Raw genomic sequence first — 24,672 nt, 5'->3', positions numbered from 1 at the left:
CAGGAGTACAGTTTGGCCACATTAAATTTAAGATTAATACATGTAGAACAAGATGAGAGAGAGTGGAGATGAGATATACAACAGGGTCAGAAGAAGACAGGTTAGAAAGGCAGATCTAAAGACATTGGTGTAAAGATGGTAGTTCACGTCATTGATGGTAATTGAGAACAGATCAGATCACCTAGAGATAGATGTAAAGAGAGAAGAAAAAGGGACAGGTGTGACTCTAGGCACACTTGTATTCATATCCTGCACACTACTCTAATAATATCTGTACAAAATATGTCTTGTGAAGTATCATATGAAAGCTAGCAACATGCTGGTTATTAAGATCTTTGTAAAAATGTATGTTTTAACCTTACATGTGAAGTTAAGAATTCCCTCTGTATGACGTTACTAGAGCATGTTTAAGACAAAAATATTCCAGCCTAGGTAAAATTGATAAATAGGTCTGTCCTAGACAAAGAAACGTGGGTTTATCTCAATTACATATTAGCTAAATTAGTGGGGTTATCTTGAGTCTGAATGCAAGAGACAGAACTAACATAGCTCCTGAAACTCAGAGAGAGACATGAGACTGAACCCCCAGGAGGCCTTCCAGACTTGTAAGACAAAGAAATTCCTCTGGGAATACAAGGAACAGAGAGACACTCCATCTCGATCCTTCATCTTAAGGAGACAAAGAAATCAAGTGATCTAATCTCTGAGATAGGTCCTGGCTAGGTCAGCCAGTAAAAAGCTGGAAAGAAGACTGTGGGTGAGAGGAAAAACCATCTTGAACAAAAACTGCATCTTGCTAGATTAAGTTTTAGATGTTTAGATTCGTGTTTTTACCTTTATTTGCTTGTAACCATTTCTACCTTTATCTCTTTTAGTTGGTATCACTTTATCCATGCTCTTTTGTTAATAAACCTGTTTTACTTTTACTATAAACCAATTCAGTCCTGTGTTTGAAAAGATGGATCTATTTACCCCCATTAAATTAATAAGCTATGTCTGACAGAACAGTGAACTTCATATCTTCTGTGACTGCACAGTGGGAGGGGCTGTGCATTGCAGAGAAACATCTCTGAGGAGCTTGGGAGCTGGACTTTGCTGATTGTTACCTGCAAGGCAAGGTCTGGGCTAGGTGTTTGCTGGTGAGGAAGGTGGTTTGCTGCTGCTGTGTCATGGAGAGGACACAGAGTCTACTCACTAGCAAAACTTGCTCTTGTTGAGACAGAGTGGAAACACTGTCTCACAGTTCTGGGTATCTCCAGAAGAGTGTTCCAGCAAGAAACTCCATAAAATGGGGAAAAGGGTGGCGATCCATACACAAAATGAGATGCTGATGGAATGATCGGAGAGTTAGAAGGAACAGGAGAGCCATGAAAGCCCAGGGAGGAAAAGATTTCAGGGAGTAAGGTGTAAAAAGCAGCTGGGGGAAATGGGGTGAGGTGGACTTGAGTTACTAGATTACATGAACATTATTTAGCATCTGTACAGTGCAGTTTTTAAGAAGTCAACTGTAGCTGTGAACTAGAGCAATGGACTAAAACGTAAGAATGAAAACTGGATAGTGACAAATGTTAATCCTATGATTCCAAGGTCCATTACAAAGAAGCTGAACTATGGAGGATGGAATTAATATGAAGCTAGATCTCTTTGCAAATATGTTTCCTGTTATTCATTATTTTGCTCTGTATTAAATATTTTCCTCCTGCACTGTTGCAGTGTCTCACTATATTAAATCAGTGGTTTTCAATCTTTTTTCATTTGCAGGCCCCTAAACAATTTCGAATGGAGATACGGACCTCTTTGGAAAGCTTAGACATAGTCTAAGTACCCCCAGGAGCCTGCAGACCACAGGTTGAAAACCACTGTTCTATGGTAACAACAACCTTTTGCGGACCCTCTAGGCATAGTCTGTGGACCCCCAGGAGTCCTTGGACTTTGACTCCCTCAGGGAACTGATGGGCAGGATCCCCTGGGAGAATAACATGAGGGAGAAAGGAGTCCAGGAGAGCTGGCTGTTTTTTGAAGAATCCTGATTGAGGTTACAGGGACATACCACCCCGATGTGTAGAAAGAATAGTAAATATGGCGGGCGACCAGCTTGGCTTAACAGTGAAATCCTTACTGATCTTAAACACAGAAAAGAAGCTTACAAGAAGTGGAAGATTGGACAAATGACCAGGGAAGAGTATAAAAATATTGCTTGGGCAAGCAGGAGTGAAATCAGGAAGGCCAAATCACACCTAGAGTTGCAGCTAGCAAGAGATGTTAAGAGTAACAAGAAGGGTTTCTTCAGGTATGTTGCAACAAGAAGAAAGTCAAGGAAAGTGTGGGCCCCTTACTGAATGAGGGAGGCAACCTAGTGACAGAGGATGTGGATAAAGCTAATGTACTCAATGCTTTTTTTGCCTCTGTCTTCACGAACAAGGTCAGCTCCCAGACTACTGCACTGGGCAGCACAGCATGGGGAGGAGGTGACCAGCCCTCTGTGGAGAAAGAAGTGGTTCGGGACTATTTAGAAAAGCTGGACGAGCACAAGTCCATGGGGCGGATGCGCTGCATCCGAGAGTGCTAAAGGAGTTGGCGGATGTGATTGCAGAGCCATTGGCCATTATCTTTGAAAACTCATGGTATTGGGGGAGGTCCCGGACGACTGGAAAAAGGCCCATCTTTAAAAAAGGGAAGGAGGAGGATCCTGGGAACTACAGGCCAGTCAGCCTTACCTCAGTCCCTGGAAAAATCATGGAGCAGGTCCTCAAGGAATCAATTCTGAAGCACTTAGAGGAGAGAAAAGTGATCAGGAACAGTCAGCATGGATTCACCAAGGGCAAGTTATGCCTGACTAATCTAATTGCCTTCTATGACGAGATAACTGGCTCTGTGGATGAGGGAAAGCAGTGGACGTGTTGTTCCTTGACTTGAGCAAAGCTTTTGACAGAGTCTCCCACAGTGTTCTTACCAGCAAGTTAAAGTAGTATAGGCTGGATGAATGGACTACAAGGTGGATTGAAAGCTGGCTAGATTGTCGGGCTCAACGGGTAGTGGTCAATGGCTCCATGTCTAGTTGGCAGCCAGTATCAAGCGGAGTGCCCCAAGGGTCGGTCCTGGGGCTGATTTTGTTCAATATCTTCATTAATGACCTGGAGGATGGTGTGGATTACACCCTCAGCAAGTTTGCAGATGACACTAAACTGGGAGGAGAGGTAGATACGCTGGAGGGTAGGGATAGGATACAGAGGGACCTAGACAAATTAGAGGATTGGGCCAAAAGAAATCTGATGAGGTTCAACAAGGACAAATGCAGAGTCCTGCACTTAGGACGGAAGAATCCCGTGCACCGCTACAGACTAGGGACCGAATGGTTAGGCAGCAGTTCTGCAGAAAAGGACCTGGGGGTTACAGTGGACGAGAAACTGGGTATGAGTCAGCAGTGTGCCCTTGTTGCCAAGAAGGCCAATGGCATTTGGGAATGTATAAGGAGGGGCATTGCCAGCAGATGGAGGGACGTGATCGTTCCCCTCTATTCGACATTGGTGAGGTCTCATCTGGAGTACTGTGTCCAGTTTTGGGCCCCACACTACAAGAAGGATGTGGAAAAATTGGAAAACGTCTAGTGGGGGGCAACAAAAATGATCAGGGGACTGGAACACATGACTTATGAGGAGAGGCTGAGGGAACTGGGATTGTCTAGTCTGTGGAAGAGAAGAATGAGGGGGGATTTGATAGCTGCTTTCAACTACCTGAAAGGGGGTTCCAAAGAGGATGGATCTAGACTGTTCTCAGTGGTAGCAGATGACAGAATGAGAAGTAATGGTCTCAAGTTGCAGTGGGGGAGGTTTAGGTTGCATATTAGGAAAAACTTTTTCAATAGGAGAGTGGTGAAGCACTGGAATGCGTTACCTAGGGAGGTGGTGGAATCTCCTTCCTTAGAAGTTTTTAAGGTCAGGCTTGACAAAGCCCTGGCTGGGATGATTTAGTTGGGGATTGGTCCTGCTTTGAGCAGGGGGTTGGACTAGATGACCTCCGGAGGTCCCTTCCAATCCTGATATTCTATGATTCTATCCAGCACCCAAGTTTTGTAAACTATCCAGCACACGTTAATATCTGGGGAAAATAACTGATCAACAGGGAACCTGAATCATTAGGCTTTAGTTGGCTTTCACATTTTGCAGGGTTTTTGTGTGTCTATAACACTATTCCTCCCCCCTCACTCACACATGCATGGAAACGTGTTATAAAACAAGTATGCACAAAGACTAAGTGTGTGGGGTAGGGAGGAGAAAATAAATAATTCAGAACATACCTCAGATGTGGGACATTTACCTTTAAAATGCTATGAAAATAAGTCACAAAATAAAAGATGCAAGAGTCTCCATACGATGTAGAAATAATCCATTGTTGTTTCTGGTTTTTCAAAGCTACAGTTTCTTAATTCAACAATTCAAACCTTAATGTGTTAATGCATGAATAAGAAGGAAAACACCCATCCCCAGTTCTGCCCCCAGCTCTGCCTTCAGCTCAAGCTCCTCTGCTGGAAGCTTTGGCTGGGCACTAATGGGGGGAAGAGGGCACGAGGACAGATTCCATTACTGGTAAGCGGGGTGCGGCAAGAAACGTTTGGGCACCACCATTCTATATTAAAGCGCACACACACACACACACCTAATTTTATTGTTCTCCCCAAGTTTGAGATCTTATATATTATTTGATTTTTTTTTCTATTCCTACAGCTGAATGGCCACATGATGAAGTTTTTTGCTTTAAAATATTTATCCTATCATGGAACTCTAATTCCTGACTTATGATTTTTTCATAATATAATAAAATCTTTATGAAAGTGTGCATTAGTATCAATCCCAAATCAAAGAAAATCTGAGAGCATCTTCCTATCTGCAGAATAAACGCTGATGATATGCATTGAAGAACAACTGAATTATATGGCTTATAAATTATTTGCAAAGTCAAGTAAATCTATTTCTGTGCTAGACATATTTCTCTTAAAACATTGTTAAATGGCTGCTGTAGTTCAAAAGCTATCAAAACCCAAGGGGCAGAGCAGGACATGCGTCACATATAGCTCAACATAAATAACAATGGAGCCACACGCACTCTTCAGAATTCAGCTACCATATCAAACAAAGGCTGCTTTGTTTTCAACAATGGCATATTTAGGAGTGATACCTCCTGAAAGTGTTTTTCATAACTGGTTAGGAATAAATGTCAGACACTGGTTGTCAAGCAAATGCTTCATTTAAATACTGTAGGAATCTCACCAAACATTCAATAACTATTCCCAAGGAAGATAATGTAATTTGCTGCCCAAACACGGCAAATCGATAAAAATTTTGGTTGGAAACAGGTTAGTTGAAACAGTTGTAGAATTACAATGAATAATAAACATTCATATCCTGCTCTCACACTTACCCAAACTTGTAAACAACACTCCATGAAAAGTCAGTCTTGAATCAGGTATTGAAAAAATTCAAGATTTCAATTTTTTCCCTCAGTGAAAAAACTAATTTCTAAAGTTTAAATTAGACATTTTATCGTTTTCTGTATAAAGATGGAAGAGTAAAATAATCCACAGTAGGTCCTAGCTGCACTATTTAGAGAAGACTTGTGCTCTTTGATGACTGAGCTCATATATATTGCAAGATGATGTGTAAAGTTAGTATGTAGTCACTGAATTCCCTAGACAGGGAAAGAGGCTGGTTGAAACCTATTAGATTTGCAATACAAATTATCTGTATGAATATGCAAAAATGATATGCACTGTGCCTAATTAGTTTTAGTTTCCTATTAAATAAGTTCTAATACACACTGAAAGACTATCAAACATTCAGTACAGCTACTGGCCACCTCCCTCCTTTGCAGTTGCTATAACTGTTGGAGTGGTTCCTACTTCAAAGGTTACAGCTGATACTGGAGCAACTGGTCCCCAAAGAGCAGGCCAGATTTAGAACCAGTCGCAACTGCTGTGACCAGGTGCTAGCCTTAGCCAGCCACACAGAATCCGGCCACCAGCAAAAATTAAAAACAGCAGCTGCATTCATTGATCTTTCTTCTGCATATGATACTGTATGGTGCAAAGGTCTCCTGCTGAAGTTATCATTAGCTTTCCCAGCCAATCAACCATCAGACTCATCACAGAGATGCTGAGTAACAGAATATTCACTGTGCACCTTGCTGAATCTACCAGCAAATTACAGAGACTGAACTATGCCTCCCAGAAGGATCCGTTTTGGTGCCTGTACTTTTCAATCTCTGTACCAGCGATATTTTGGCCACGTCATCCTTTAAATTCATCTATGCAGATAACATTGCGCTAGCAACACAAGCGTCCTCTTTGAAGGCCACAGAAATAGTCATAAACCACCACCTCTGGACCCTAGAGACATATTTCAAAGCTTTACGACTGAAACCCAACACTTGGAAACACTCATCTCTGCCTTCCACTTGAATAACCATGAAGCTAAAGTTCCACTGAAAGTGGACTTTTGTGATCTGCCTCTTTTGCGTAACCACAATCCACGGTACCCTTGAGACACCTTGATCAGATGCTGAGCTATCAACACCACCAAAAGATGATAAAGACAAGGGTTAACATCATCAAGAAGCTCGCTAGCATATCCTGGGGATGTGACGCATGCGTGCTTCGAACCTCAGCAGAAGCCCTGGTCTTGCCAACAGTGGAGTACTGTGTGTTAGCTTGGTGCAACTGCTCCCACACCAATCTTGTTGACACCAAAATCAATGCTGTTCTCAAGATGGTTAGTGGTTCCCTCAAATCAATCCTAATACTGTGGATCCCAGTTTTGGCGGTCATCGTGCCAGCCAACATCAGGTAAGACACTGCTGTGGTCCAGAGCACAGCAGCATCCTGGCTGTTCTGGACCTGACTATACACCAAATTCCTCAATTCACTGCCACTCTCCCGACTCAAATCCAGGAAGCCTTTCTGGATCTCCACGTCAGCACTGCAGGTCAATGGAAAGGACATCAGCCCTTGCTGGCTCGAATCATGGGCCGCTTGTGATATCCCAAACAAAGCCCTGTTTGAAAATCCAACAAAAGAAGTGCTGGGACTCTGCCTTCCCCACAGGCAGCAGACTGCACTCGACCAAGTTTGGACAATGCATGGAAGGTTTGGATCTCTCTTCCACAAATGGAAAATCAAAGAATCATCAAATTGTGACCACAGTCAGGCACAAACCATGCCATACATAACAGACAACTGCTGCGTTCACGTTTACAGTGGTGGCACAAAGGGGATCCACCTAGCCATCCCAGAAGCATTAGAATGGCTTTCAAATCTTAAAATTCAATTATAATCCTAGCCCCTTGCTTTTCAAATGCCATACGAAAGAAGAATACAGACTCTACAAGAAACATTTCTCAAATATCTTTCTTGACTCTACTCTACATCTTTGTAAAAAGGAGAGCATAATGAGGACAAAATAACTCCTCAAATGGAATTTAGAGGAGAACCAGGAAACAGCAGATCTGTAAATTGGTCTCCAGAACCAAGGAAGATACTGCGAGTACCACTCAAGCACCACCTCTCCCACAAAAAAAGAACTGCTTGGAATGTATGGATTTAATCCCTGGATACTGAGCATGAATCTACTAGAGGCCATCTGTAATGTGGAAGATTGTTTTCAGCAGTAACAAAAAAAAAAAAAAAGTGTCAGTAGAGGAAAACTGTGGGCATAATTTCCTGGATTTTAGGAAATTATCACTTTCCAGAAAAAATGACTAAACTACAAGGCCACTGAGTGTACAACAAAGGATGAGTTGCTTGAGTCAGTTAAGAACTGTTGTGATAACGGAAGACAGAAGGTGAATGGAAACATACGCTAATGGAGACACCAACTAGTGTGGCACCCTATGGCATCCTGACCGGTAAAAGGTGGGGTTCAGTTTATTTCATATCTTAGAACCCGGAAGTAGGAAAAGACAGTAAGGGACTGAAATTTGCTGTTGACAATCAGAGGTGGCAGAGAGGAGAGGAAACCACTAAACATGAGAGATCTCTTCAGTGTACTTGTCCACTTCACTTCTTCATTTCCTCCTCTATTTCCACACCAATTCTTTATGGCAAATGTCTCCCCTACTAATCTCCACTCTTATCCTAGGTCTCTTGTGGCATTTACAGGCAGATAACACCTTCTGAGAGGAACTATCTTGAAACAGCTGCAGGCTTTTTTTTATGCTTGCTGCCTTGCTAGCGTTGGCTCCTGATCAATGATCTGTGCACACTAACACTGCCAGGATCACCGTAAATTTAGTTTTCCTCTTTACAGCCGTGGCTGTGATTACCAAGAACACTTTTCAAAGTCAGAATGAAGGAGGGCTAGCAACTTGCAACACTCACATTATCAGTTTAAGCCCTGGGTAAGGGATACTTAACCTGGGGACACCAAGATGAAAGATGCTTCATTTCAGTTCTAAATCTTTCCAAAACAGGACAAGAACAATTGAGTTCACACTGGTGTCAGGGATTCAATAAGATCGTGTATTTCATGCTTCACATACCAGTCCTGCACTGTGACACTTATTGAAGAAAAAAGGTTTATAGGAAAGATGAAATAGGCGCTAATACTTCCAAGTTTCCTAGTGTATCCGTAATGACACAACTTCTATTTCAGTAGCCCTACAATGAAGTAGAAAACATGAACTGGTATTGCAGTCTCGTTTAATCTTAAAGTTCCCCATTTCCCTTTTATTTTATAGGAGAGTCTGCATTTTCATTATAATTGGATTGAATATGAAACTGGTATCCGTATACCTCATTTAAAGTTGGCCGTCAGATCTGAAAATTAATATCTCTTCATGACCTATACAGACAGACAATGCAGTATAGTATATAGATGTTGATGCTTATTAACAAAACCCAGCAAGTTTCCATTGGTTTCCTTTGCTTTTCATAATGAACATCCCCAGATGACAATGAGTGAATTATTTTCATTTTCAAGCTAATGGGTTTATGAAAGGTTAATTGTTTTGCATATGAAGACAACAGTATCAAGGAATCAAAGTCTCATCCACCTCTCTCTTTTGTGGGTGCCATCTTTCAATATATCTCCATTGCACTGTTTTGAAAAGTAGTACCTAAAAGGGTTTAAATGATAAAGGGATGTGGGTCTTTGAAATGTAAATTCATGAAATTTAATTTTTTTTATCTGCAGTATAATGAACTGGTATTGAATAAAAATTGATTGCTTCACCTGACAGATATTTTGATATTAAGAAACAGCAATGATAAATACAGTGGGGCAAATGAAGCGACCTCTTTACGATGTACATTATTCAGTGTGGCCACAGACTGACCTGCGTTCACTTAGTGTAAACTTAACGTTGTAGTGCAGACTACATTATTACTCTAAATTAAAGACATTGCAAGTGTGAAGTCCTGAAACTGAGGTAACAGAAAACTTTATATTGGTTAAAAGAAACCAATATTTCAGACTTCCTCCAGCTGGTTTTTCCTGTGTTTCTCTTGTAATATATTTCATGTATGTACTTGTACACAATATACTTATAATTAATTCACAGTAGTCAGCTTTAAAAAGTCAACTATTTACCAACAGTTAATGTGCTGTTGTGTTGAACACCAGTTTTTCTCCCATAAGTAAAAAAGAAAGTAGAAACTGTCCATTTTTTTAATAGCAACTGCTGTACATATAAATATACACATGTTGTGGTCAGTGCAGAGGTGCACTAGCCCAAAAGAAGCACCGTGCCTCTGGAAGGAGTGCAAGGAGAATGTGGGCACTGTGCCACCTTTTGACAGCTTGCAGTGTGTTCTCCCCCTTTACAAGGCAAGCCCTATGAAAAACATAGCAATGGCAGTGATCCGAGACTTAGACTAGTCCTTAGACTAGTGGTACTAGACTTAAACTAGCCCTTGCTCTTGGCTGTTGCAGAGTGGCACCAGGGGATGGACCCCATCTTTTGTACTTGTGCAAGGCTAGTCACAATAGAGCCAAATATGTGAAGCTTTTATCCATGTGATAAATTGTATTTATGGCACACCATCAACTGCATCCCTTGTACTCTGCCCATCAAACCATCTCTACTCAGGCTGCTTCTAAAACTGAAAACTTATGCGCTGTTTCAAACAGTATTTATTTTTTTAAAAAACCTGTCAGAAAAAGTTTTCCTTCTTTCTCTCTATTTGTGGAATTTCTCCCCTTCTGCCAACACACTCATATACCAGAAATAAAACAAATAAATAAACTGGCCTGAAGTGGAAAATAAATAATATTCATTCCTGCACCAGTGATAGACTTACTATCCATCAACTATAACTAGAAATTGCAACCTATTCCAATGGAGAGCTGCATCTCTACTTTCTATTGATATAAAGCACTCACTTCCTGACCCAGCAAACTGCAGATGCTGGGCCGTAAAAGTATATATATGGAAAAGTTATTTTAGGCCATTATAGAGGTTTCTAAAATATATTTTATTGTCTGCTTCAGAGGTCTGTGTAGCTGAACTCAGTAAAAACTGAGCCTGGTTTTACAAGCAGAAGGATATATTGGATCTCAGATACTATTGTGACACAGTAAAATAAATAAATAAAACCTAGATAGATAGACCTAATACCAATAAACATTTTAAAATCTCTCTAAAACATTGTTAAAGGAGTTTTTCTATGAATATGTGGCATATGTAGAATAGATAATGGCATAGCATGCTATATGTGTTGTAATAGCAGGAATATGGGATGACCTTTGACATCAGTGAGTATGTCATCATCACAAATACAGGCCAATAAAAGCTTATACCACCCCTTAATGTAGTCTCTCTCAGCTATATCTACGTTTTCACAAATTATATCTGTTAAGTGTTGTTGCAGTTATTAGTTACTATTTTGCTGTCAACCTAATTGCTCAAATTGAAGGGTTATGCAAAAATTAAGCTAATTAATTATTGCACTCCAGTTAGCTTTAGTTTTTACATGTTTGACCCAAATTGCAGAACTTGCCTGATATTATGCATCTGGACATTTTTTTGTGTGAGAGATAGATACTATAGGCCACTTTTGTGCTCCTCAGTAAAAGTCTAATTGAAAAAGGCCAGTGTTGCATATTTAGTTGTTGGAGGGTTGAGAGTGGAATTTGGAGCATTTGTGCTCAGGTTCTATGGTGACTGGTGGCAATATAGATTTAGGGTCTTAGACAGTTGGAAATGGGCTCACTTCATTCAAATGAACAACTATAGATTTACTCTTCCTCCAAACAACTAGGTACATCACATCAGATCATACACTGTTATCAGTTGTTGGCTACGTGTGTGTTCTCTCTGCGTTCTGCACTGGCTCTGGCCAGATAGCCCATACAGCAGACTTTGATCAAACTGCCAAGGCGGCCACAGACTCAGTTCAGTGGTGAAGGTGCTCGGCCAGGTTTATTGTTAATGAAGCAAGGTCCTAGTCTCCTATACGTGCTACAGGTACACTAACACATGTATGCCTATTACAATGGACTCCGCCCAGTGAGCGGGGAGATTCTCCGCTCTCACCTCGGCCGGACAAAGACAGCCCTTCTGTGACTCCTCTTTTATATACTCATAGAAACAAGTTATCTATTGCCACTCTGACGTGGTTAGTTACCACCCTCTACCTTGTATATGTAGGTTCAATTATGTTGGTTCTCTATTCATTACCCTGTCCTTACGTTTAGGAGGGTCAGTGTGTCCCTGTATCATCTTCTACTATAACTTGGTATCAAGATGTTCTGGCATGATCCTTCTGGAATGTGTTTATGCAAGTGTCCTGTGCCTACCACTTCCTAGGACTGCTTGTGTTTTTGCAACACCAACCCTCTTCTTGCCAAGTTCAGTGAACTTGCAAGTAGGCATGTTTTGTAACAGGGCCTGACTCTTGTTAATTTTGCTTTATATCAGTAGGGCCTGACTTCCGTTTGGGCTTTAGGCCTTACATCAGGCTCCTTATAACAGCCCTCATGTCTCAGGCTCTCTCTACTACACACACAACTTCTACAGTTTAGGTCAAACAAGTCAAAACTAAATCAACTGAAGTGCAATAATTAATATACTTAATTTTTACTTCCATGACATGATTGGATCCTCAACAACTTAAATATCATATGAAGCAAAGTACTACTTTACATTTATGAACTAAAAGGAAAACTCTCCTCTGCTGCTGAAGCTGTTTTGCCAGTCACAAAAACAACCTTGCAGTTAATTAGAAGATTAAAATCCAAAGAATACACATGATTTAAATGTTGGACAGTTTGTGATTCTTCTGAGGTGAAATGAACCAAAACCACTTTAATATTACAATCGGAGACAGAAAATAAATCCCCAGTACGTATGGCTCAGTTGCCTTTGGATGCCTCAGGGGCATGCTGCCCCATTGAGTAATGTATTCTTCCTGCAGTAACAGTAACTTTGAAAAATCCTAGGACATCTTAAAATGCTAATAAGGAGAGTCATAGTGAGATAAAACAAGAGTGTCCAATTTTAAGTACAGTGTAGTCAAAAATTTGGAGCCTTACTTAAAATACAGGTTTTTTTCTCTGTCCTCTCTCTTTAAGGTAGGAGTTTGTAGTAGCAACAGCTTCAGATGAAAACCCAACTTGAGGAGGCAGGTGGAAAGGCTAGGGGGTGATTTAATAATCCTACTATGCACTGTCCTAATTGTTTTGATTTATCCGTTTTCTCCATTACATTTAGTTTGTATTTTGCTGTTTATGACTAGATATTTATTTCCCCACAGTTTTCCCCATATCTTCACTATCACGTACCTACAGAGGGCAAAACAAAGTTTGGTTTTCTTCATTCATCATAAGACTCGGTCTCTTTTTGTTTATTTTAGCACTGATGGGTTCTCCCCAAAACTGCAAAGCAGTAGCGTCACACCTGTTATCTGAAGCTGGTACAGTACTCGTAAGATTGACATCACATCATGAGGCATTATCTAGGCATTTGTGGAGTACATTCGGGGATTAGTGAGAGGAGAGTAATTTCTGTCTTATCTCTGCTGAAAAGTTTTAACTGAGGTCTAGAAATGAATGGCTGGGCTCTGTATCTACTGTCTCAGTTTCTGGATACAAAATGGTGTGCCTGATGAAAAAGACTGTAATTTACGTTAAACACTGATGTACACTGCCAAAGTAATATTGCACACACTCCAACACATCTGCACCATTTATCTGGAAATCTTTAAGCAGCATTATTGACAGTTAGTGCTGAACTTGAGCCAGGACTCTAACTTAAAATTAAATTGATTCAAGTTGCAAGGTATAATTTTCTTCCCATTAATTATAAACTGTATTAGAAGAATGTTCTTTTCCTTTGGTTGCCTCCATTTTTTTCCCTGGGCTTCTCAATATACGATTTAGGTTTGATAAATTTACTGACACCATATAAATTTCCTGAATATAGTGCCAAGACTATGATGGTGTTCTAATAGTCCTTTCAGTGTAATCTGCTGTTCCATCCACCTACAGTACACCTCTTCAGTGAAAACAAAGTTGTCTTTAACTTCATTCCAGCAGCTTTATCCCTTCCCACTAATTAGTGAGTCTAAACCTAGATTAGGAAATCTAATTCATGCTAATTTACTTTGTGATTTTAATGAATGGGCTGACTTCTGGCACAAGGAACTGTACTGGGCACGTTTATGGTGCAACTAGATCTGCTGCACAAACTGTTAGTCCCCTTCATCTGTTAGTCCATTATACTGAAGGAATATATTAATCCACAGAGTGGATAGCTAAATTCTGAAGGCATGCCATTCAATCGGAGACTTTAATCCTCAAATGTAGATTTACTTTCAAAACTGAATATTCCAAAAAGAACTCTCTTATTCTATAGATCTGTTCCATTTATATATTCAGAGTCAGACTGGCTCACTTTGTTGCAAACAATATGTTTTACTGCATTTTACTCTTGGTAGCGAAGAGGGAACAAATGGAGTATGTTAGTCCATTTTGTGCATCATCAGCAATATTATTTACTAAGGCTTGTTCTACATGAGAAAGTTACACTTGTTTAACTTAAGGTTCAATTTTAAAGGGTTTAGTTAAATTGGTGACAAAGGCTGTGTGGATATTACTTTTAGTTTAACCCAGGGTGCCTTATTTTGGTTTATCTTAAGTCGACTGAGAACAGGGATTAGATAAACTAAAATAAACCATTATTAATCCACAATAGGAATGTCCATGGGGGGCTTTAAAAATTGATTTAAGTTAAACTGGTGCAACTTGTGTGCAGACAAGTCGTACATTTCCAGTTGGTTACATGGTGGTATTGAATACAAGGGAGGTTACATGATGCCCTTGCTGACATCTATTTAAAAAACAAGGGCTAATACAGGCCTAACTGAGGCATAGAAGATGAGGGAAATACTCACATTATTTTTTATAAATATTATGTGCACTTCATTTTACCTGTGTGATATTATCTTGCCTGGCTACACAGGGCTGTATGGGGAAACCAACAGGAAACTAAACAATGACGAAGATAAGGTACTATCAAAGAGAATGCCAAGGGTCCTTGAGGAACAATGGGAAAGCTATTAGTTGGGGAATGGCCCCCAGGCTTCATCCAGGCTAGTACAGTTTATTCTTCCCAGCCCTGAAAATAGGATCAAAGGAGATACTAAAACCTTATAGGTGCTGTCCTAAGCTAGAAAGGGGTTGACTGGGATTTTAGCTGCTGCCTGAGAGAAGATGCTGACAGAAGCATACAGAAGGAGGGAGAGAATTCAGCAGGGCAGTCCTCTTCTCCCAGCCCAGAGATGGAGGTAATAATAAGGCATGTTACAGAATCCAGACTTAGACTGTAAGGCTGGCAGTCAGCAAAAACATCTTTTAAATGATAAACAAAACACATTATTGAGAAGGCATAAGCATGGAATGTCACAATGCCATTTCCAGAGTCACTTTTCAGAATGGAATCGCACTTTAAAGCTCCACTTAAATACACAAGGAACATTAATACACTGCATATATCATTCATGTGCAAGTCTTTCTCAGTTGGACTAACCCCATAAGTTATAATTTGCTATCATTAGCTCGATATTTCATTTTTTCCACTGACAGTTTTTGGATTACAGAACAGAAAGAGCTGTCTCTAAATAGATCTGAGCATGTAGAGAATCAGCTCTCTGACAAGCCAGCAGACCGAAGGAAATGATTATTCCCCTCTATTCGGCACTGGTGAGGCCATACCTGGAGTACTGCGTCCAGTTTTGGTCCCCCCACTACAGAAAGGATGTGGACATATTGGAGAGAGTCCAGCGGAGGGCAACGAAAATGATTAAGGGTTGGGGCACATGACTTACGAGGAGAGGCTGAGGGAACTGGGCTTGTTTAGTCTGCGGAAGAGAAGAGTGAGGGGGAATTTGATAGCAGCCTTCAACCACCTGAAGGGGGGTTCCAAAGAGGATGGAGCTTGGCTGTTCTCAGTGGTGGCAGATGACAGAACAAGAAGCAATGTCTCAAATTGCAGTGGGGGAGGTCTAGGTTGGATATTAGGAAACACTATTTCACTAGGAGGGTGGTAAAGCACTGGAATGGGTTACCTAAGGAGGTGGTGGAATCTCCATTCTTAGAGGTTTTTAAGGCCCGGCTTGACAAAGCCCTGGCTGGGATGATTAAGTTGGGGATTGGTCCTGCTTTGAGCAGGAGGTTGGACTAGATGACCTCCTGAGGTTTCTTCCAACCCTAATATTCTATGATTCAAAGTGATATGGCCATAACTGTCTCTTAATCTCACAAGAAGGGCCTCCAAGGCAAATACCAGGTGACTTGCTAATCATTCTGGAGACGTTCAGGTTTTCAGTATTTAGAGATCTGAAACATAAGACGCAAACGCCTCTGCTGGAGGCAAGTCCTTGCTTCTTCATTCTGAGAATGCTGAACTACCTTTTGCAGACTGATTTCTTGACAAATGCTTTTCTCTTTTTTCTATACTAAGGCCAAGTGGAGAGATGGATGACTGTCATGCTCCTGTACCAGATATGGGACTGGCTACAAAGCTTGCTTATACACACCAGAAGTGTTCATCATAAGATCCTTTAAAGCTCTGCCAGGTATGAGGTACAGCGGACCCTCGCTATAGCGTGGATTTGCATATAGCACGGTCGCGACGATGGATCCCAAATTTAAATATTTAAATTGGGATCCATGGTAACGTGGCCCTCGCGTTAATGCGGTCCCGCGCATGGATCCCGAACCCCATGTTCTAGCGAGGGTCCGGTGTCTTTTACACCTAGCACCACCTAGTGGCTGAACAGTATAATACAATTTAGCAGTCCATTACAACAGTGGTTCTCAAACTGTGGGTCGGGACTCCATTTTAATAGGGTCGCCAGGGCTGACGTTAGACTTGCTGGGGCCTGGAGCCGAAGTCTGAGCCTTGCTGCCTGAGACCGAAGCCCGAGGGCTTCAACTTTGGTTCCCCTGCCCAGGATAGCAGGACTTGAGCAGGCTAGGGCTTCAATCCCCCCTCCTGGGGTCATGTAGTAATTTTTTGGGGGTCGCAGTGCAATGAAGTTTGAGAACTTCTGCATTACAATGACACACCCCAAGTGTTAGCCTCTTATCTTTTCCCCCAAACAAGTTTACATCATCACTGAGCAGCTGTGAAAACTTCTGCCATACCTTCTGCTAAAGCCGGAGCACTGCAGTCCCCTCCTGTATTCCAGAGGCAGATGGTGAACGACAGATTTCAGCGTCCACCTCTACTTTATTATTTAACATTTATAAAACAGTAGTGCCTAGAGGCTATAACCCTACAATGCCTGATTGTGGTAGGTGCTGTATGAACATAAAATAAATTACAGTCCCTGCCCCACAGTTTCAGACTGTCTCCAGATTTAGCTCTGTGCTGCAGGAGAAACTGGACTTTGTCCCTGAAGGAAGAGATGAGCCCCTCTGATGAAGCACGTTGACAAACTCCAAATGCTGATGATGCTGGAGCGCTGAATTTTTAGCGGGTGTCAAATGCCAGTATTAGAACCTGTGTTACTGGATCTGTGCCAAATCAGCTAGCACTTAATGTCCAGCTGTGATACTTGGCTCTGGAACACATGCAGCTTTGCTCTTTGAGGCCCTTCCAGACCGACTTGATATTAAACCAACACATCAAACTCACTTCCATGACAAACTCAGTGGGGGCCGGGGAGCCTTCATGCAGTCACTGTGGCATCTGAGAAACCATGGTGATGTCTGGCACAGATCCCACAGACCAGATTAGTCGTGATCTGCTCTGAGGCACCAGACAGAGGTCACATTTGTCCTTAAGGAACATTCTATGACCACACTGGGGGCATTTTTTTAACCGGCTAGGATGACGCTTTTACATTATAGTAAAAGAGAAGAGAAGGAATAATGAATAAGGACATAACATACTAAATGTTAAATTGTATGTAATATTTAACAAGTAAATTAAAGCTCTGTGAAGCACTGCATCCTGAGGTGCCCATGGTGCCCTAAGTATACCTTTCATAAGACAAATGTTGAAAAGCATTTTAAAATATAGGAACAATATTATCAAGGTATTAAGGCTACTAGGATCAGATTATTATTACCTGAAGAACACCAATAAATGTGAAGAGAAACATTAAGGGAAACGTAGCTGTGATGATGCTGGAGCAGTAACAATAATGGCGAGTAAATTCCAGCAGCTGCATTAACAGTCTTCGTTTATATTATGAATTAAACTTCACAAAACCCTTGTGAGCATCTCCATTTGACAAATGCACAGACACGCAGAAAGTTAGGTGATTTTTTTCAAGGTCACAAAGCATGTTTGTAGCACAGCTGAGAAGAGAATCAAGATCTACCTTCCAACCTGGCATTCCTATCCACTAATACAAATCTAACGATTGGCAGTTGGATGCGTTAAGAGTCACTAGACCTTCTCAGCAGCCATGGCACATGCCATCCTTTACTGGGAAGTTAATGGTCATTCTAAAGCATGGACCTACGTATGCAGATGTGCCATATTACACTGGAGAAAGGAAATCCCAAAAGGTTAAAGCTTTGCGTGTCTATCTTATTGAACCATCTCAGGGATCATAAACCTATTTCAACTCAATTTCATCACACACAAAAAACTTTTAACTCCTCCACGTAATACTAAGTTCTAATATTCATGGAACATCATTCATTTCCAAACTGCCATGTCATAAACATATAATAATGGCACCTTAGAGACTAACAAATTTATTAGAGCATAGGCTTATAATTTTAAAGCATTAAAGCATATAAAGCTTATGCTCTAATAAATTTGTTAGTCTCTAAGGTGTCACAAGTACTCCTTTTCTTTTTACGGATACAGATTAACACGGCTGCTACTCTGAAACATACAATTATGTTGTCACTGTGTGGTGCAGCAAGAGAAGTAGATGAGCACTTAATGAGAAAGCTTTTGTATATATACACAAACAAAAACTGCCATTCTAACCATCTGTTCCTTCTTCGGATTCCATGGAGTGAATTAATAATGTTGGCAATCTCTTCTCCAATTCCATGGTAACAAATTGGCATGTTTTAGGTAAAAAATTATGTCGTTTTGTGGTGGTGTGGAAAATTGTGCAAAAGGTTTTTTTTTTAAACAAAATTATTTTCATACAAAGGGCTATTATGTAAAAGAAAAAGTATACTCAGTACAATTGTGGATTTGCTTAAACAGATAATTACAAGAGGTTCAAAGATTTCAAGTAAAATCTAGGATTGAAGAATGGTTTTGAGCAGTTTTGGACTATGAAAAATACGTAATCTATATAATGAACTATTATAGTCACTGGCGGTAAGAAACATATTTCCATAGCAGAAGGAGACTAACAAACTTACTCAGAAGGTCACAAATCATTTTCAGATAACTTCAAGGAAAAAATATTCTGCAACTGCTAACTATTTTTGATACTCAGTACACTCATTTATTCTACAGATAATTTTGTGATGAACAGTCATAATATCTTTGTTAAAAATGACTGGCAAAAGTAGTAGAGTTTCTAGAGAAAAATACATAATTCTATGGTAAAATTTGGACTATTGTAAATAAAAGTCCATTCAAACAGCATTCCTTGTCTTCACAAATGTCTCCCAGCTCACAGACATGTAATTCAGCATACTATGTTGACTAGAGAGAGGACAAATCAACGCTGCCCAATTATGACTCTGCGGAAGCTCTTAATGTGAGTAGCCAAATCAAGAATTGTGCTCTCAGTATGATGAATATTAGGGTGCTCTTTAATAACTGCTAATAGTGTCCCTTGACCTGCCACTGGCATTGTGCTTTCTGCATGAATATTTTGATGAACTTATTTCCAATAGGGTACGATCAGTGACAACACAGGCAGAGTTGAGATGTCTCAGGATAGTTGTCTAACAGCTTCCATTTGAGGGTTGTTAAGGGACAAAGCCAGAAATATTAAATCTGATGACACTGTTCCAATAACCACGCCCCCCTCAGGGCAGCCTAGGAACTTGTCTGACCAGGGGGCTTCTTGAAGAACAATGAAGGCTGGGAGGGTTTTAAAAGGACAAACTTAGAGGGAGAACCAGACAGAGACACTCAGGCACAGACACCCATGGGGATGTCTAAAGAAGATAATCCTGCCCAGGTTGACATTATGGGATGGTAGGGCTTTAAACAAGATAGACATGCATACAGGTTCTTCCAAATACTAAATAAAAATACTCTGTTTTAAGAAGGCTGTTGGTCAGTATCAAAAGTTCAAGAACGGAGGTTAAAAAGGTGCCTAAACCCCAGTTGGATCTGCAGGGTGATAAGTGTTTGGAGTATCTTCTTCTCTTCTTCTTCAGTTATCGCTTGATGTGAGGATGATGTCTGCTAAGGGGGTTCACTGGTGAGTTTTTAAGTGGCTGGGGAGCCCAATTCTTGCCCTGCAGATTTTGTGTACCTGGGTCCTGGTCTAAGAGTGGAAGAATCATGAGATTCCTTCCCAATATAGGTAAGGGTAAGAGACCTAACAACTTGTGCAGCTAGCTCCCATAATTGTGACAGTCAGTGCTTCCTCAGTGCCAAGGTCTCCTACCAACCTTGGTGCTGTGTTTGTTGAATCATGAACCAAAAATGGCACTTGTACTTTCCAAGCTACCTGAGCAGGGCTCCTGAAGGAATACAGTAGTTTTGTTAACATGCAACTCTACTAACCTGAAGTCTCCAAGTTTTCCCAATGGGAGCTTGGAAGTGCCTGAGTTGCAGGCTTTGGTAGTGGTGTGTTGAGGGTGGCTGGCTCTCATTCATGGTCTCCTATGCTCAACAGTTTTGTGGACATGACACCTTTTCCTATGAGTTGGAGCTCAGTACCACCACTAGGATATGCCAGGCCTTAGTAAGCATTGGAACATTTGGCTTCAAAGAGGAGAATGCAGATTGCTTCAAGAGAACTAGTGAAGCAGATCTGCTGAGCAGAGAAGAAAACTGGCACTGTGTTGATTGAGTGGCACCGATACCGAGTGATGAAACTCAGGCTTTTGCTTCAAGGACAAATCGTTCTAGACTGGCTTCTGACCAGGCTTACTGGAGTCCCCTGGGATGGCTTTAGAAGCTGGCTTTTCAGGTGTTCCCCCTCAAAGCTCACTGGGTCCAGGTGACAGTTCCAGATAGACCTAAAATACCATGTTCAATTCCTGCAGCATAAATTCCTGCTACATCCAAACTTCCAGAGGCAGCTGGGCTTTCTTCCTTCCTACCCTGTGGTTCTTCAGGAAAAGGACTACATTCTAAAAGAGAAACTGGGGGGGGGGGGGGAAACAAGAGAAAGACCCAGAACATCATCAAAGTCAAAGCCACATTACATGGAACTAAGCTCCAAAGCTTTCAAGAGCTTCCAAAGGGCAAGCTAACTGCTCCAAAACTGGCTTGGAGAAAATGAGATGTTTAGACTACTGAGGCAAACCCTTAATGCAAAATTCATCAAAAAGGTACTAGTACAAATTCAGAATCTTGCGTGGTCAAAAATATGGCTCACTCGACTTAGACTCACTGGACTGGAACTACAAAGACAGAGGGTGTCAAGAAGTAGCCTCGTTCTCCATGACTATAAAGTCTGGAGCACTGAAAAGATGGGCAATCAGAAAAACAAACAGCTTTGACTACAGGTTACCTGGAATGTTACCAGGTACCCAGGACTGGAAACTGCAGGCGAAGCAGAGCCAGAGAGAACAACTGGAGGGTCCAAGTGAAGGTTGCTTTGTCAAAAAGGACATAGCTGGCAGATTCTAGTGAGGGCTGCAGTACTGGCAGTTTTTATACTATGTGGTTGAATAGGGCAATTCTTGGAATTTGGTTCAATATAATTTTATAAGAGCATTGCTTATTGTATATACATACACATATCTTGGGCTCCTCCGCAGGTTTGTTTGTTTGTTTGTTTTTGCAATTTGCCTTGGTAGTATATAAATCCAATAACTTCCATTGTTGATCCCGTTTCCCAAAACACCGATTATTTGTTAACTTGTGTCTTCTGCTGCTAATGTCAGAGCAAGAAGTGGCAGAAGAGATTAGAAACCAGCCTGGAGTAACTGGAGCAACCAAACAGTTTTATGTAATGAAAGTAATTACCACACCATTACATCTGACAAAAATATATAGATTTTCTACAAATATACTTCAATGTATCAAGGATCACTGTGTAACAGCTGAACTGCACATGGACTTGTAAAATGAGCTGAGTTGTGTGGTCCTTTAGAATATAAGAAATCTAAGAACAAGAAAAGGCCATCTGTCCCAACATGTCTGCTCTTTATCCTTACGTTAATCAATAGGCTAAAAAGCTCCCATATTTAAAAGCAAGAATGTTAAGAAAAAATAAAGAGATATGGTGGTTAGAAACATCTGTTACAACAATTTGGTACATTAATTCAGTTTATAACATGACTTACAAAGTTATATGCACTATATTACAGAACTATTACTTAATTCCAGGTATGCAAACATGGGAAAAACCTCCACAAAGATTTACAAGCAAGCATTAATTGTCTAGGGTACTTCACTTACCAAGATGTGTGTTCATCATTTTTGCACAGTATTTGCACATGGCCTCTAGGTCATTTAGTTGTCCTTGGAGAAATGAAATTTGAGTCTCCAATTCTTCCTCCTACAAGTGAAAGGATAAGCTTTAAGAAACCTAATATACAATAAAATTGATAAGCAATGCTCTTAAAATGTTTGGAACGTTCCATTGGTTTTGATCTCACTTTTGCCTATGAGTAAGTCTTGGAAACAATAGAGTTAGGTTTCATTTTTGTATGTGAAATGGAATCATTTTGACTTCTCTTTCTTTTATCATTCTATAATGTTGTCTTTGTCTTTTAATGTACCATTTTTTATTCATACAAGTTGAAAAAAACCCAAACCACAAAACATCAGTTCCCATGCAGTGTTTCATGAAAGGTTAACAATTACATTTTATTGATGGAGATAACAGGATATATTTCTGGATAAATATGTCTTGATTTAAAGATGACAAGTGATGGAGAATCTATCGCCCCTAGAAAAATTACTCCTTCCTGTTCAAAGAAGTTTTTTTTATTCATAGTATAGCAGTATGCAAAAGGAGGTCACTTTTGAGCTCCTCCTCTTCGTCCACATTGGGAGGCTTACAGATGTATTACAGTCTTTCTTGGCAGAGGTTGTTGGCCCTCAGACTGTGAATTAAGTATTAACAGGAAAACAGCAATATAGAAGGATAAAACAACCTTGATTTGGCTGCATAATTAATCCTAAATTAATGATTATCAGAAAACTGAGAGCGAGGGCCAAGCAAAATGAAGGAAACTTCGCACTCAGATGACCTGTATCTGCCGCCAACTATTTAAAAGAAAGCATTTGTTTAAGTTAGCATTCTGCAAGAAAGACCTGTAAACGAATATAACTTTCTCAAGCTTATATACCTTATTTGTCATTTTTTTTTATAATGCCAAGTCACAAACAAATTGTTGAAAAGTAAGTCAGGTTCGAAAATTCAAAATGCTGACAGTGTTAACTAGACTGCACACTGTTATAATTCTATCCAAAAAATGTAGTACTTAAAGACCTCTCTCTAGCACCTACACCTTGCAATGACCACAGAAAATAATCTACTGTATTTCCTGTTACTGCTTTTGATACTTAGCTACTGGCTAAGGAGACTAGATTTGATCATTTTACTATAAACTCATATACAATCAAGTTGCAACAGCAGCATTAACTAATAATTTAAACACAGATGCACATACCAATGTCATTCCTCTGGTACTGAACATGGAAATTGAACTTCTGGTAATAAATAGTTCTGTATTTCCCACCCTTCTATCTTTCTTCATATTCATGAATCAAAATCAGAATAAATTGTTTTTCAAAATATTCCTGGTGCAGCTGTGGATACTTAGACAGACAGTAAAATGAAACTCTCCAGTTGTACTAAGTACCAGTTAATTTCCTAGCTGAGATTGATAGTAAAATTGAAGAGTAACCAAAGACCTAGAATGCCTATGTAACATTCTTGTATTAACCTGGGAAACATGAACGCGTTTAATGCCTTGCAAACTTAAAAATGGAAATTGCAACTAAACATATTTTCCTTCTTTTCCAATATTTATAATAAATCCTTACACTAATAGTATGAGACAAAGCTGCACCAACTCTCTCATTGTAGTTCACACCACATTACATGAATTTTTCTGTCAGACTGTTGCTCTATGTTCCTATAAATACGAAGTTTTGCATGTACACTTTGCTGAGAACATGCCTGAGAGTTCTTGGATATCATTTCCATTGCTGAACATCACTGAATCTGATCTCTGCGTTACGCACTATCACAGGACTGAGAATGAGTAAGTACTATAACAGTTATGTAAAATAGTAGGCAGGCAACAGAAGAATTTTCCTGACCCAAAAGCAGATCACAAGGAATTGAGTTATAACGACAAAACACGTAGTAAGAAAGAAAAGGCATGACAATCAGAAGGAAAAATGAGGCTGCATACAAAGATTATTTTTTATGGATAAAGAGCAGCCAGATACCATTATGTGGTAGGCTACTAAAAAATTAAAAATGTGAGAGAAGGAGTTTCATCAGGAATTGTAACTTGTATTGTAGGTGCTAAAATGTGTTGTGTTGCTCTCTCAAGTGCACTCTCCCGGAATCATACACAATGACTGTGCATGATGCCACAAAGAAATTTATCTGTGAAATACCCAGACTACACAGTGTAAAGCTAGGAAATACTTACATAAATGTAAATGAAAACCAAGATATTATCCTCTGTAATTCTTTTGGGAACTGAATTGCCAGCCAGCCAGATTGATTGGGGGGGGGGAGGGAGGGAGGAAGTAGGGATAGATGAAAAGGGGTTCAAAATAATTCAACCGTAACTCTGTGAACTTGGCCACTTGACCACAGAAAAAAATCTGCTGTCAGTATGAGAAAATTAAATTTAACTAGTTTTTAAAGGTTTATAGAGCAACAACTGCATTTAGGCATTTATTTTCAACATTGTATAATACTAAATGAAATTACCCACATTGTTTACGCATTATTCAAAACCACTACTGCTGCAGTCAGGCACTGTGGATCATGTAGTGAGCAGGAGAAACAAATCAAAGAACAGCTAAATCAAAAAAATGAGCCATTGTGCCTGGCTTGGAAGACAAAGATAAATGAATCTTAATGATGAGAAATGG

At 40.2% G+C, this 24,672-nt stretch overlaps 1 protein-coding gene across 10 annotated transcripts in view; it reads right to left on the bottom strand.

Moving 5' to 3' along the window:
* Positions 1-24,672, bottom strand: part of TBC1D5 (TBC1 domain family member 5) — a 472,491-nt gene that overhangs the window by 14,817 nt on the left and 433,002 nt on the right. For all 10 annotated transcript variants that reach the window (XM_037890457.2, XM_043540976.1, XM_037890455.2 and 7 more), the window contains one exon: positions 22,006-22,105. In XM_037890457.2, the coding sequence (XP_037746385.1) occupies positions 22,006-22,105 (100 nt within the window). The remainder of the gene's footprint in view (positions 1-22,005; positions 22,106-24,672) is intronic.

The sequence above is a fragment of the Chelonia mydas genome, chromosome 2 (assembly GCF_015237465.2).
Source record: "Chelonia mydas isolate rCheMyd1 chromosome 2, rCheMyd1.pri.v2, whole genome shotgun sequence".
In the NCBI taxonomy this organism is placed as follows: Eukaryota; Metazoa; Chordata; order Testudines; family Cheloniidae; genus Chelonia; species Chelonia mydas.
Note: the sequence above shows the minus strand (reverse complement) of the source record. Positions and strands in the feature narration are given on the sequence as shown.